Source organism: Lycorma delicatula, chromosome 1 (assembly GCF_047948215.1).
Source record: "Lycorma delicatula isolate Av1 chromosome 1, ASM4794821v1, whole genome shotgun sequence".
NCBI lineage: Eukaryota > Metazoa > Arthropoda > Insecta > Hemiptera > Fulgoridae > Lycorma > Lycorma delicatula.
Window position 1 is genome coordinate 226870690 of NC_134455.1, and position 15395 is coordinate 226886084.

The 15395-nt window shown below is 34.9% G+C and overlaps 1 protein-coding gene across 1 annotated transcript in view; it reads left to right on the top strand.

Moving 5' to 3' along the window:
- The window catches only part of LOC142317769 (nipped-B-like protein scc-2), a 41809-nt gene that overhangs the window by 7498 nt on the left and 18916 nt on the right, over positions 1-15395 (top strand). Inside the window, exons 3-4 of the mRNA XM_075354319.1 lie at positions 713-880; positions 12480-12611. Coding sequence (XP_075210434.1) covers positions 713-880; positions 12480-12611 — 300 coding nt within the window. The remainder of the gene's footprint in view (positions 1-712; positions 881-12479; positions 12612-15395) is intronic.

The window sequence follows — 15395 nt, forward strand, 5'->3', positions numbered from 1 at the left end:
TAAATATGTTTTAATGTAATTATAGAATTCAATACCAACTGAGGATGCAGGATCCCACAAAGTGGAATTAATATGGTAAATATAACTTATCTAATTACTACTTTTTGGTGGTTTATATTTTGTATAATATTATCTGTAGTGTGTGCAATTGTTTTCTATCTTTCTGTCTACTTTAGTCTATTATTCAATAATGTTTTATAATTGAAGATTTTTTTTAAATTTTATAACTTAATGGAGTCCTTCTGTGTTGTTAGCATTCAATATAATATTAGTTATTCCCCTAAATGTCATTTCTTAATGTAGTGGAAAAGCATATCTGTAGAACACATTTTGTTGATTGACATATTTATTATTTTATGATTAATGGTGCTTTTCTCATATGGGAAATTATTAATATAATTTACTTCACTTTGGAAGTTTTTTTGTATTTTGAAGTATTACAGTTGAGGTATTTTTTTGTATAAAATAAATTTAAAAATTGATTCTTTCAATTGAATAGTTTCAAAATGATGAACATTGAATTACAGATATTCAGGTCACAGAAGTTCACGTTAGCATATCTGTTACAAGAAATGGCGAGAGAGATTTTATAGTAAATTTGTTATTATTGTATTTTCACCAAGTAAATCATTACAGTTACACCAGGAATGTTAGTTTGTTACATAATTATAAAGTTAAAACAAATATAGGTTGGTTTTATTTATTTTTTTAGGTGATTCTTAAGGAGCAATCTGTCCGGGGCTGTGTACTAGATGCATGTGAACAAATATACCATGCTTCTAATGAAACACTTTATCTAACCCTGAAAGGAAAGCAGCAACGCAAAACATTACTTCAAAGTATGATATCAACATTCAGTTCTGATTTAGAGGAATACAAGGTAACTCAGTTTATGTTATCTAGAACAGATTGATTTATTGAGTGGATAAGAAATTATGTGTTTAGTTAGGGTCATAATTTAATTATAGTACAGATTAATATTAAGGTAAGATTTAATTACAGTTAAAAGAAATTTTAATTTAAAAAAGAATTTAAATTAAAAAAAGTTTCAATTTCAATGGTTTTAATTTTCAATGGTCAGGTTTATTGTTTTTTCATATACTACAGTATTCATCTTTTATAAAATGACTGTAGCTAGGCATACGCCTGTTTTTGCTGACAAATTATTAATAATTTTTTTCATATTAAATTTAGATTAAACAATTCAAGTACAGGTATTTGTGTATTGTGCTGCTCTGCCATTATAGTATTATTAACTGGTTTTCTGGATTTTTCTTGGAGACAGACAATAGGCATTGTTAGGTGAGTGTTTAGTGGATATGTTTTGAAATTTTTACGATTTTTGGTTAACGGATGGATTTTTTATTGTAATTTTTTGTTGTTCTGACCCTATTGTTACAAGCAATAAGGATTATAGTGGAGCGTCTCTTCGCTGTACGTGATTATTCATAAAGCGATCTTGATGACAATCGCTGGCACCAACCAGAGCTGGTAGTGATGGACCACCTACATTCTCAGGCTGGAGCACCTGGGACTTTGACCCTGGTGTTTTTACTGAATGGCTTGACCTACGTGCAGTACATCAGAACTCTATGGTGGAGAAGAAGGCCACATGTCTTGCCAATTGTCTTGAAGAAGCCTGCGAAGTTCTCCCTTCTCCCACATAAGTACATCCACATTGGGGTTGTCCGCCTGCATAGTGGTGGACTGCCGATATAGCAAGGAAGCAAGAAGAATGCCACTGGGCTAGAAGGCGTATGACAATGACGTACTTGCATTCAGTGAGTCATATACGCTGAGCTGTGTATGAAAAAGAGGAGAGAGCTTGCTAAGTTTATCATACAGTCAAAGAGAAAATGTTAGGCTCAATTAATTGAGGAGGTGGAGATGGACCCATGGGGGAGGCCCTATGCAGTTCTAGTGAAGAAAGAGTAAAACCTAGAGCTACAGTTATGAGGTAAATGCAAGAAGTGCTGAACATAGTTGATGGGCTCTTCTCCTCGGGGGACAAATTACTTCCAGAGGTAAGAGGTACGGCTGGGACTGCACTGCTGTTTACCAATGCAGAACTGGAGGCTGTGATCACGTGAATATCGTCGAATATGTGTGCCTGGCCCGGATCTCCTGCCTAATATGGTTATCAAGGTGCCAGCATGAGCTGAGCCAGTGGCATTTTTGGAGACATACAACGCCTGTCTTAACGAGACAGTTTTTCTTGGCCGATGGAAGCATCAGCGGCTGGTGCTAGTTCTTAAACCGGGGAGGTATTTGGCACTTCCCTCTTCGTACCGGTTGCTGGCGATGATTGATGCACTAACAAAGGTACTGGAACATATGCTTTAGCAAAGGATAGTTGGTGTACTGGAAGAGCAGGGTGTGCTGTCTGCGAATCAATATGGATTTTGCTGGGGTAAGTCCGCTCATGATGCTGTGGCTGCTATCTGCGACATGGCGGGAAGAGCCTTGAAGAGAGGTGATGGTGTGTCCTAGTTACACTGATGTACGAAACGTGTTTAATTGCATTCGCCACTCAGCAATAATGGGAGCAATGGAGGACCTTTGTGTCCCTTCTTACGTGCAACAGATGGTGTGAAATTACCTCATTGGACATCAGATGATCTTTAGACTGCATGATGGGTATGTTAAGAAGAACCTCGATAGAGGGGTGTTACAGGGGTCATTCCTTGGACAGACCCTCTGAAACATGGCTTATAATGGAGTGTTTTAGGTTGTTCTCCCACAAACAGTTGCATTATTTGGCTAGGCAGATGATATAGTGTTGCTAGTGGAGGCGGAAATAAGGTGTGATGCTGTAGGCAAAATAACTGAGTCGTATACAAGGAATAGTGGTGGATGGCCAACTCAAGTCCTTGGACTTGAGTTGGCTCCTGAAAAGATGGAGATAGTGGTGATCTCTACCACCAGAAGGAGGCCAACTTTATATCTCATCCTTGATAGCAGAGAAATTGTATCTCAGGTGGCCATAAAGTACTTGGGAATCTGGGTTGACTCCAAACTAAGATTTAGAACTCATGTACTCCGATCTTGTGAGAAGGCGGAGAAAACGAGGAGGCTTATTGCTAGCCTACTCCCGAATACAAGAGGTCCCTCCCAACATAGGAGGCAATTGCTTACTGGTGCGGTCTATTCAGCCCTGCTATATGGTACCGAGTTGTGGGTGGGCATTGTTAGATTTGCCAAGTACAGGGGTAAATTGGAATCCATCCATAGGAGGTGTTGCATCAGAGTAGCAGCCGCCTATAGGACAGTGTCCAGGGAGGCGGTTGAGGTGATTGCTGGATTCCCACCTATAGACGTGATGATAATGAGGCATAGCAGAACTCTGAGAACACTCCCATTAGAGGAAAGGATGGGTTTTGCTGAAGAACTAGAAAAAGAGATTGCACAAACATGGCAGGAGCGGTGGGATTGCAGCATGAAGGATAGGTGGACTCACCACCTTAATGGAGACATTAGGAGGTGGTACCGGAGGACCCATGGCACGCTGAGTTTTGAATTAACGCAATTCCTGGCTGGTCATGGGGGATTCAGGTCTTTGTATAGATTTAGGCTCGATCAATCTGAAAATTGCCCGGAGTATGAGGTGAAAGAGAACCCCCCCCAACATGTTTTCATTCTGTGTCTGTGATTCGCCATAGAGCGTAGAGAGATGCTCGGCACATGTTTCTGAAGATACTCTACGAGTACTATTAAAAGGTGAGGCATACTAGCAGACTGTGGAAAGAATTGTCAGGACGGTCATGAGGAAGCTCCAATTATATGAGGAGTCCCGCAGAGGAGAATGATGCCGGAGGGCGCAGGGGCGAGAAAGTCCTCGGCTGAGTGCCTAGGGGGCCCCCATACATGTGGGGGTTGCCTAGATTCAATGAGGCCGGGGACACTCTGCTCGTGCGTCTGATGGTGGCTACTGGTAAGTGGTGTGACTATTTAAGATTTCTGTCTTGATGGCTGTGTGGGTGTGTAACACATGGGTGTTGTGGATGATAGTAGCTTGTCCTGTTTTCTGCAGGTTCTTGTGTGTTGTTGTTGTCTGTGTATGTATTTTATGTGCTGTATGTGTTGCTTCCAGTAGTGTTGTTTATATGGTGTGTGACATTGTTGGATTGTTATGAGTGTGTATGTGTGTGTGTGTGTGTGTGTGTGTGTGGGCAATCCCCCTTCTTCTGATGAAATGTTTTTATAAGCAGTCCCAGGAAGGGGGTAGCCAGGGGTGGAGGTTTAGTAGTCAGTAGTGCACAGGTATACATATGCCCTTGGTTATAACTGGCGGAACCTATTAGCAAGCCCGACACTGCTTAGGCGCCCGTAAATGGGATTCCTCCACCTCTTTAAAAAAAGGAATTTCTTTATTAATTGACATAATTGTATTTACAAATAACATGTGATTCATACTTATTTACAGTATTATATATGGATAATTTGGACGAAATGATTCCGGAACCGATTTAAACTTTCTCCATACTTAAAATCTCAATTAAAAAAATCGGTTTGCGCCTCCATGTTGGTTCGTCTGGATAACCAGTTAGAAACGTGGAGATTTCTACTGGTGAACTAAATCGGAATCACCTCTCTGGATCACATCCAGAGTTGTAACTCGGGAATTTATTCCCACCCAAGGCTGACTTGCCTTTGAAAGTCAAATATGGAAGGTCTTTTAAGAAAAAATCCACCGTCTGGTAAATACCAGAGAAGGCTGCACTCGGATCCGGTGGGCAGCTGCTTAAAAGATAACAATGAATCGGAGCGTTTGGAAACACCCAAAAACAACACAACTTCAAAATTGAGGATAAGACACAAGCAAATAAACTACATTGCCACTCACAACATTAATTCTCTAACTCAACCCGGCAAACTAAAAACTCTAACAGACATAATGGACAAACAAAATATCCTAATCAGGATATTCATCCTAAGCAGGACTTCAAGAAATGAGAAACACCGATCGAGAGCCATTTGAATCTCAGGGTTACAGAATTTACAAAGGAATCCCCAGGAAACGGGTGATGAAGAATTGCCCACAGTTCGGAACAGGATTTGTAATCAATCTTAAAATAATTGATTCAGTCGTAGAATTTAAGTCTTACTCCCCCAGGATTTCAACCTTAACCCTAAAATCAGCCAATAAATTCTACACCATAATAAATGTCCATGCTCCCACCAATGACAAAAACAATCTTAAAAAAGATAGAGAAGAGATGGACAAATTCTGGGAACTTCTTGACCAAACTACAAACAACACAAATAAGACCCACACGAAGATTTTAATAGGGGACTTTAATGCCCAACTTGGTAAAGGACGAAGATATTGTGATATTATCGGAAAATGGCCTGCCCAAAAGAAAACTAACAAGAACGGCCAAAGACTTGTCGAATTTTGCAGAAACCATAATATGATCTCAAAATCCACCTATTTTATGAGAAAACCAAACAAATTGAACTTGGAAACACCCAGATTGGAAAAAAGGAGAATGGCAACTGGATCATGTTTGCATGGACCGGAATTATCACAAGGAGATTTATAATGTAAAAGTCTTGAGAGGAACAGATACTGGATCGGACCATTACTTAATTAAAGTTAAAATAAAATTCACCCCGCATAAAAAGAAAAAATCCCAACCTAAAAACAAAAGAGCTTATGATCCACATAAATTAATAAACAATGCCATCTTTGAAGAAACAACAAAAAAAATCAAATTAACTAATAATTTAAAATAACTGACATCCCAACTGAAAGAAATAGCTGAAGAACTAGCCCCTATAAACCCAAGAAAAAAACACCAATGGTGGAATGAAGAATGTGACAAAGCAGTCAAAGACCGACACCGGGCTTGGATCAACCACCAAACCCAGAAAACTGAAGAATCTAACCATGAATTCACCAAACAAAGGAAAATAACTCAGAAAATTATAAGAGGAACCAAACGACAAGCCCAAAAAAACTTGATTCAGCAAATAGAAGAAAGTTCCAAGAAAACTAATTTCCGAGACTATTATAAAATTTTTGGTCAGGCTCTTCAAAGATATGAACCACCCACCCTTATGCTGAGAGGAAAAAAAGGAAATATGGCCCACACCAATAAAGAAAATGCTGAAATTTTGGCAGAAACCTTCAATAGACTCCTCAACTGTGACGACCCCCCAGGGCTTTTTGAGATTGACACTGAAACTCCAGTTAAAACTTCACCAGTAAATATCAACCCGCCAACAATTCAAGAAGTTCTCGCAGCCTTAAATGAAATAAAAAACTACAAAGCAAGCAGAGAAGACCAGCTTTTCGCAGAACTCTGGAAACACTCATCAGTTTATTCAGTCAAAACTTCCCTACATCTATGCCTCGTGAAAATATGGAACGAAGAAAAACTTCCAGAACACTGGACCACAGCCCTCATCCATCCATTACATAAAAAAGGGGATAAAACTAATCCAGAAAACTACAGAGGCATATCTCTCCTGGATTGCACATACAAAATCCTGTCGAGAATCATATACAACCGATGCAAAGACCAACTTGAACTGGAACTTGGGGAATACCAAGGGGGATTTAGGCCATAGAGAGGTTGCCCGGAGCAAATAATATCCCTAAAACTTATGATGGACTTATATAAAAGACTGAAAAAACAACTAATAATCACCTTCGTCGACTTTAAAAGGGCCTATGATTGTATACACCGACCATCCATGCTGAATATTCTGAGAAACCTGGGCCTTCACCCTAAACTCGTAAACATGATAAAATTAACTTTAACCAATACCCAGTCCAGAGTGAAATTCAGAGGTGAACTCTCTCAACCCTTCTACATAAAAACTGGATTGAGGCAAGGAGACGGCCTCTCACCCCTTTTTAACTGCGCCCTCGAATTTGTCATGAGAAAATGGTATGAAATAAATCCCAAAAATATAAAAATGGTTACTAAGAAAAACTCCATCACACTAAATTGCCTAGGATTTGCAGATGACCTCGCTCTTTTAGCAAATAATATTCAAGAAGCCAAAACACAAATCATGAGCCTTCAAAACCTAGCACAAAAGATAGGGCTTCATATCTCTTTCGAAAAAACTGAACTAATGGCCATAGATCCTCTGGTAATAGAGCACATTACGGTAAACAATCAGAAAATTAAAATAGTAAAACAATTTAAATATCTAGGGGAAATAATAACTTATAATTTAAATGAAAAAGTGACATGGCAAAACAGGACAAATAAAATGATTAAATCCCAAAAATTAACTCTGTGAACATATAACAAAAAATGCCTTTCTGCTAAAACAAAACTTAAACATTATAAAACTGTAGTACAGCCAGAAGTCACCTACGGAAGCGAGACCCTTTTCAAAATCACTCAGGAAAACCGAATTGAAAAAATTCTGAAAATAGAGAGGAGAATTGTCAGAACGTGTATCAATAAAAAACACCAAAAAGAAGGCCAATGGTGGATTGTGCCAAATGAGGTGGTGTATCGAGAAATAGAGCCTGTTACTGGATACTATGCGGAAAAAAAGAATCTCTTTCTTCGGTCATCTCATAAGGACACCGGAAACAAGACTGTCAAGAAATATCATTGAAAAGCTCTGGTTCCAAAAGCTAGAAGTAGGATGGATCAAAGAAATTAGAGAAGATATGAAAGAATTGGGAATTTCCCTGACTGACCTACAGAATAAAACTGGAAAAATTACAAAGCTAAAAGATAAAAGCATTAGATTTAAACAAAAGACAGACAAACGACAAAATACAACGAAGAGGGTGTTTACGGATGAAGAAAAGAAAGCAAGATCTGAACGGATGAAGAAATACTGGGCAGCTCGAAAGAGTAAAATAACACGCTTTTCTCAGAAAAGATCCAACTAAAATTGACTTAAGTGGTCCCATGTTGGCCGTAAAAGCATAATAAAAAATAATAATAATATGGATAATTCAATACAGACCACAACTAAATTCTTCATTAATTGTTTTACAGTAAAGAACAGCAAAATACAACAGTTAACAATGATTCACTTCCCAAATGTTTAAAATTATACTACTTTTATGTCAGTACAAACACAGTTCACCAAGATGATTTGATTTAAATAAATGTGTAATATTTATAGCTGTATACAGGAGATAAAAGGCACAAAGACTTTTTTTATATTTAATTTTCACATGCTGTTAACTTTACATGGAGTTTTAAACGTATAAATTCTGTCTTTTAACAGTTGATATTTACCCATTTATTTTTTAATAAATTAATTATTATTGATGAAGAGTTTCTTTTTTGGTATTTTAAAGTATCATGTACAAAATTATAGATGTTAATAAAAACTCAGGTTATTAGTGCAATGTACCCATGTACTAGTAAAGCAGGAACATATTTTGTTTTTTAAAAATTTATTTTGAAGGTAATAGTTTCTGAGAAGATATAAGAAAATTTTTCATATGAAATCTTACACTCCTATAAATATTTTTTTCCTTTTAGAAACAGAATCCAGAACTGGATGATATTTTAGATCTTATACAGTTTTTACTTTATAATGCCACCCATTTTATAGAAGCTGCACACAAATAATGCAGCAAACTTTCCAGGCAAACAAGTAAAATATTTGTATGTAGTCATGCATCATCTCACGAAGATGTAATGGAAAAATTCTTAAATATTTAAAAAATATTTTTTAATTGTATTTTTATAATTTCTCTATATTGTAGTACTATGAATTTCATTATTAATTTTCTGTAAATGAATATAAAGATTCTTATACAATGAAATTGATCCCATGAGTTTATAGTTAAATTTTAAATTATTTATATGGATGTTTTAATTTCTAGATGTTGTTTCTGTGTGTATAATTTGTAAAAACATTCTTTATCTTTTTTATGATTATCTTCATTTTTCCTTTGAAACTGCCTTGGATCAAATCTATGGCAATGCTTTCATTAATCGGTCTAAAGTCATAAAACATTAATGTATTTTCCTGATGTTGCTGCGAAAAGACTTGATGAAATATTTCTGTAAAAGTCTTATTCTGCATGTAAAAAATAAAAAAATTAGTAATGTGTTGTAGTCATACATTTTATTTAAAATGATGGTTGATTGCTGGACTGAAGGGTGATGCATTCTGGTGGCAAATAGTAAAACTATAAAAAAAGAAATGAAACTAAATGAAAGGGAAATTATTAAACTGTCTGGGGGAAAGGGGCAAAAAAGCCTCATCATTCAAGAATAAATTAGGAACATTTAGAAATTAGTAACCAGAAAATTATTCTGAAATTTAATAGACTAAAGCCAGTGTGAATATGCTTAATAAATAATAAACAGAAAATATTTTTTAAATTATTTTGGGATATGCTTTATTTGAAAGTTTTTAAAAAAGGAAATTTTCTTTATGATAACACTTGCATTATTGCAGAATAAGGAAAAAGTAAGTTTTCTCAATTTTTTGTCCCTTCAGTCTAATGCAATGTTTCTCAATCTGTGGGGCGTGATAACACTAAATACTAAATAACACAAGCACATTGAAAAAAAATATTTAAAAAAAAAATTTATTAATTTACTGGAAGGAAAGCAAAACAAAATACATTCTGACATAATACACTAGTAAAATACACTTATCAATAGGATTGTATCAGTACTACACAATATCTTATATATATATATATATATATATATATATATAAAAATGAATGTTTGTTTGTTTGTCCCGCATGCATTCCTATAGCATTCATCCAATTGTGATGAAGCTTTGGTGAGTTGTGCGCACGCCTGCAAAGGTTTCTGAATTAGTTGGGACTCGCTAGGTTCAAACTAGGGGTCAAGATATTTGGAAAAATTATATTTATGTTCCGCTTTGGCTCATATTCAAAATATATATTAGTTACATGAAAAGAAATATTTTTGCGAAAAATGGAAAAAAGGAAATAGGAAGGAAAGGAAATAGGAAAAAAGAGAAGAAGAGAAAGAAGGAAATTCAAAAAAGGGAATAAATAAAAGGTTAAATTTTGTGAGGTTTTATAATGTTCAGTTTTTTAAAGTTTTATCAAATTTTCATTTGTGTTCGTTTAATGTATGTATATACTCAAATCTAGCAATGAAGAAACTCAGATGGGTCAGCTAGTAATTAATAATTAATTTATCAATACTAAATTTAAAACAAGTTTAATAATTATTAGTGAATCCCTTGAGTCTGTCCTGCAAAGCAAAGTTTTTCAAAGGAAGATTTAATATTAGAAATAGACACTAAGTTATTTTTCTATATTTTGATGAGATCTAAATTTTGTCAAAATCAGCCACAGCAGAAAATCCAGTTTTGCAAAGGTAGCATGTTGAAAATGGTAATAGTATACAAAATTCTCTTGTTTTCATTGTAGTAAGTTTATCATCCATCCTGCCCAAAATTCAAAGAGTGATGTATTACTAAATTGTCTTTTGATTTCGCCACTTGCCGAAAAGTCCATGAAGATTTCTTCTTCGGCAGTTGAGATCCCTTCAGAAGTAATTTGAAATAGATCCGTAACTCACTCATAACTTGCTACCAAGTTTTCAGCAAGAAAATACTTTTTAAAATTCTTGCCAGCATGGGTAAATGATTTTCAGTGGTTACAAAAACAACTTTCACATGTTGCTCTTTAGCATTGTAAGTTTTTAACACATTCATCAACATTTGCAAACATTTCCTAGGTTTATTTACTTTAAATTTCTGCTCCATAATTTAATTTTTCTACAAAAAGCATTAACTTTATCACTTGTTTCCAATATATCTGTATTTTTTTTTGTGGAGTTAAGGATTCAAGGTATTTAATTTCATACGTCCACAAAGTAGCTCAATTCCATCATAATAAACAATCTTGAAATGTCTTTGTTCCAATAGGTTTTCCTCTTCAAGAAAAAATGGTGATTTCATCTCTTAATTCATAAACAGATTGTTGATTTTAGGGGTCTCATTTTTATATAACTTAATACGGTTACAACGTCGTTAGCACAATATTCAGTTCAGGATTCATTTCTTTGGTAGGCAGAGCTTCTCTGTGGGTCATGCAATGTGTCCAGATACACTGTGGAGATTTTTGTTTCACAGGTGCTTGTTTACTTTGGAAACTTCCACACATTGAACGAGCACCATCAGTGCATATTCCGAGGCAATTTTTCCACTGTATGTTTACCTCATTTATAAAATAATTTAAGATAGCAAATAATGTAAGTGCTGTTGCTTTGAGTTCTATTGATGTGCAGAAAAGTAGTTCTTCTATTGCTAACATACCATCACAAAGTCAAACATAGGTAATGAAATGAGCATCTTTATTGCTATATGTTGCCTCATCAAGCTGAGTTGAAAACAATTTGTCATGCATATTCCTGAAAAACTGATGCTGTACATCTTCAGCTATATCGCCAATTCAATGGGCAACATTATCATTTGATAGAGGTGTGGACTGCAGTTGTTTGAAAAAATTATCTACAAACGTAGTTTTTACAATCCCAATTGCAACTGGCAAAATAAGCTCTTCACCAATGGTCTAAGGCATTTTACATATGGCTATTTTATATGAAAATTTGTAAGAAGCAAGTAAAGCTTTTTCATTCACAAAGTTTTTTTTAAAAATGATGTTTGCTTTTCATATGATTTTAATTTTAATTTGAAGAATTCTCGGGGTTTCTTACATACTCACTATGAAGCATCTCCAAATGTTGAAGTTTCCAAAATTGAAGTATTCTTGAGAATATTTTCTTGATTTTATTTTCGGAACCATGCTCATCTGTGCACTTGTTGATGCTTCACTGTTTTCTAATGCTCGCTCAAACCCACTTAAAAACTTATCCATGATTGTGTATAAATCTACTGACCTGAATATTTAATATTGTGAATTGCAAGTAACATCTAAATTACAACATACATATTCACCATAGATTCGATAGCGACAGAAGGATCAACTCAACTGAGACTGGCTAGAATTAAATGAGGTATAGCATTTATACACATTTGCACAGACGGTCACACAGACGTTCCAGAATTTTTGAGACAAATCTTATTGTGAAGCCGCAAGAATGTCCAGTATGGTAGACAGAGAGCAATAGAGAAGGATTGATTCTCGTTTTGTCAATGCAACGGTTGGTGTTACCAAGTATCAATAAATTTGAGATATTCTTGGTAATTTGTAAAATTTGCAATTAAGGTTATGTAGCTTTAGAAAATACATTATTATTGTATATATTGTTACTTATGAGAGGGTCATGTGATGAAAATTATGAATTGAAAATTGGGTTGCAAATACTTAAACGTTGAGAAACGCTGGTGTAATGGATTATTGTGACTCAAACTGTGGAAGACATTGTGTGTTGTCCTTCATTTAGAAATAACATTTTTTTAAATAAAGTGTACAGATTTGGTTTTAAGCATAATTATGTAGAATGCCCTAGTCTAGTCTGTGCAGTTTCATGTTAAAATCATCTGAAATTTTAGGAAAAATTCAATTTTTTTTAAATTCTTTTCAGGACCTATATTTTCTTTCTTACATTGCTGATAATCTGGCATATTTCCCATATGATTTTGAAGAGCTCCATTATGTTATTGAAAAAATTTATTTGAACTCACAAGGTCCTACACTTCTTACTTATGTTAAAAAGGTAAGTTATGTGTAATGTATTTACAGTAATGTGTAATGTATTTTACAGTCTGATAATGTTTTCTTCCTATATGGTATAGTTTCTTACGTGTTTTTTTCTACTAATAAATATTAAATTAGAATATAGTAATGACATTATGATCAGATTATTAAAGATGAAGAAAGATGTGAAATCAGTTGACTGTTAAAACCATTATTATTCATTTTTTTTCTTTTCACCTGGTGTGGATATTGTCATTTTGTTTCTCTAAATATTTGACTAAGGCAGTTATTTTTTTTTCCTCATATTCATTTGAAATTGTTTTGTTTTTTTAACAGTATAAATTGAAAAGTTTCATCATTATTTGTATAATTCCAATGTTCTCTACCTAGAATATGGTTAAATGACATCTATTTTCTATAATTGATGAATTATTGCAAAAATCTAAGAAAATTAATGCAGTTTATTTATTGCTGAAAAGTTGTGTTAAATTTTTTTTATTATGAAGTATGAAGTAACAGTAGTAATTTGTAAATATTCTCATAAATATAATTTTGAAAATTCATTGTTTTGAACTTAAATTTTCCAAAGAATTTGCCCAACAATTAGCTTAAAATAGCTAATTGTTTAAATTTTGTAATCATAAAGTAGTTTTATGATAATAACTGCAAAATCATTGAGAAATTCAGATAAGATGGTCCAAGGTCAACAGTTCGTAGTGGTGAATATGTCTTTGCAAATCAGCTGATTTTGAAGTTGAGCATTCCAACATTCAAATCCTAGTAAAGGCAGTTTTATGCACATTTGAATACTAGGTCATGGATACCGGTGTTCTTTGGTGGTTGGGTTTCAATTAACCACACACACATCTCAGAAATGGTCAACCTGAGATTGTCCAAGACTACACTTCACTTACACTCATATATGTCATCCTCTGAAGTAATACCTGATGGTGATTCCTGGAGGCAAAAAAAATAAATAATTTTTTTTAGTTAAATTTTAGTAACTGCTAAAAATTAAACTACTTATAAAGAATAAAGTTAAAGGGAACTTTTATGTTCAACATTTTCAGTAACTAATTATTAAAGATTTATAAATGTACATATTGACAATTAACAGTCCAGTCATTGAATGATATGTGCTGCATCTGATTAATCATCCTTCTATTATAAAGAATATTGAATTCTTCAGAATTACCAGTTACCTTCAACAGTTACCAGAATTACCAGTTAGTTATTTCAGAATTATTCAGTTTTCAAAAGTTACCAGTTTTCATAGTAACTTATGAAAACATCATGACACTCTTGAAAAAGTTTTAATTGGTGAAAGTAAAGTATGGTTATAAACTAATAGCTCCATGTTAAGCCTTACTGACATAAAAGAAACTAAGTTATTCATAAAAGAAGAATTAAAAAAAAAGGGAAAGGAAGATGCACAGGAATAATAAGAGATAAGAAAAGAAACAAGGAAGATGATTACAGTTAAACAAGGAATTTATACAAATGTTTTAACATAATTTTTTAAATGGGATAATTCATCCTGTTGACTAGTGAAGAGGTTAACTGTTGGTTTTAGGATGGGATATAAAAATTAATTTGTTTCAATAAGTATGGAACATTTAACATGATATTCAGTAATTAAAAAATTAATAATAATAATACACCCTATCTATAACTCGATGATTGAAAACCAATCAGTTCTTAAGTCTGCAGTGCAGATGAAATTCTTTTTTTGTCTTCAGTCATTTGAGTGGTTTGATGCAGCTCTCCAAGATTCCCTAGCACGGAACTCTGCTCCTAGAGCCTCTTCTGCAAAATAACCAAATCTATTGGCATTGCACCCGCCTGAACTTCAGCTGCCTCCTTAGAGACTGTTCTATATGCTGCTATGACAGACAGCATTGTCTATGAACCGACTCTACTCTTCCATGATATTTTGCAAATCTTGTTACATCAGCCCAAAGTTCTGCCCCGTACAGCATTGTAGCATTTGTCACTCTTGTTAATAATTTCCTCCAATGTATAGTCGGCCCACCAGTATTAGGTAGGAGGCCGCTATTAATCTTGCAGTCCTCTGCTTTATTAGGTGCCTCTATTGCTTGTGTGCTAAATCTTAATTTGGTATCTATCCACATGCCAAGGTGCTTTATTGCCAGCCTCGATCGACACTATTCTCCTATTCTCTAATGTTACTTTGAGGATTGGTCTCTTCTTAGCCACGGAGATCACTACCACCTCCGTATTATCTGGAGCTAGTGTAATCTTCACCTTCGCCATCCAGTCTTTTATTATTGTATATGCTTCTCTTATTTTGTCAATGACCTCTCTCTTGTATTCGCCTTGACAACCAAAGCGATGTCGTCGGTATAACCAAACATTGTTATGTCCTGCAGAAGGGCAACTTGAAGAACGCCATTGTAACTCAGGTTCCAGAGAGTTGGTCCAAGCACCAACCCCTGAAACTCTCCTCTATGTAGGTTCCGCATAACTGTTTCTCCTGATACCCAATACTGAAGCCTGCGTCCTGATAAGTAGGAATGAACCATTCATCGCAAATACAAAGCCACTTCATGTTCCTCCAAGGCCTGCATTATGGCGACATGTGAAATGCATTTAACTGCATTCCTCACGTCTAGAGTGACAAGGGCAGAAATTCCTTGCCGTACCCCTCCTGGAGCTCTATCAGCCATCTTACACACTGCCACCACAGCATCAAGGGTGGATCTTCCCTGGTGAAAGCTGTACTGACTAGCGAAAGTCCATCCCTCCTCCACTCAAGCCTGAGATATTCTGTTCTGGATCACAG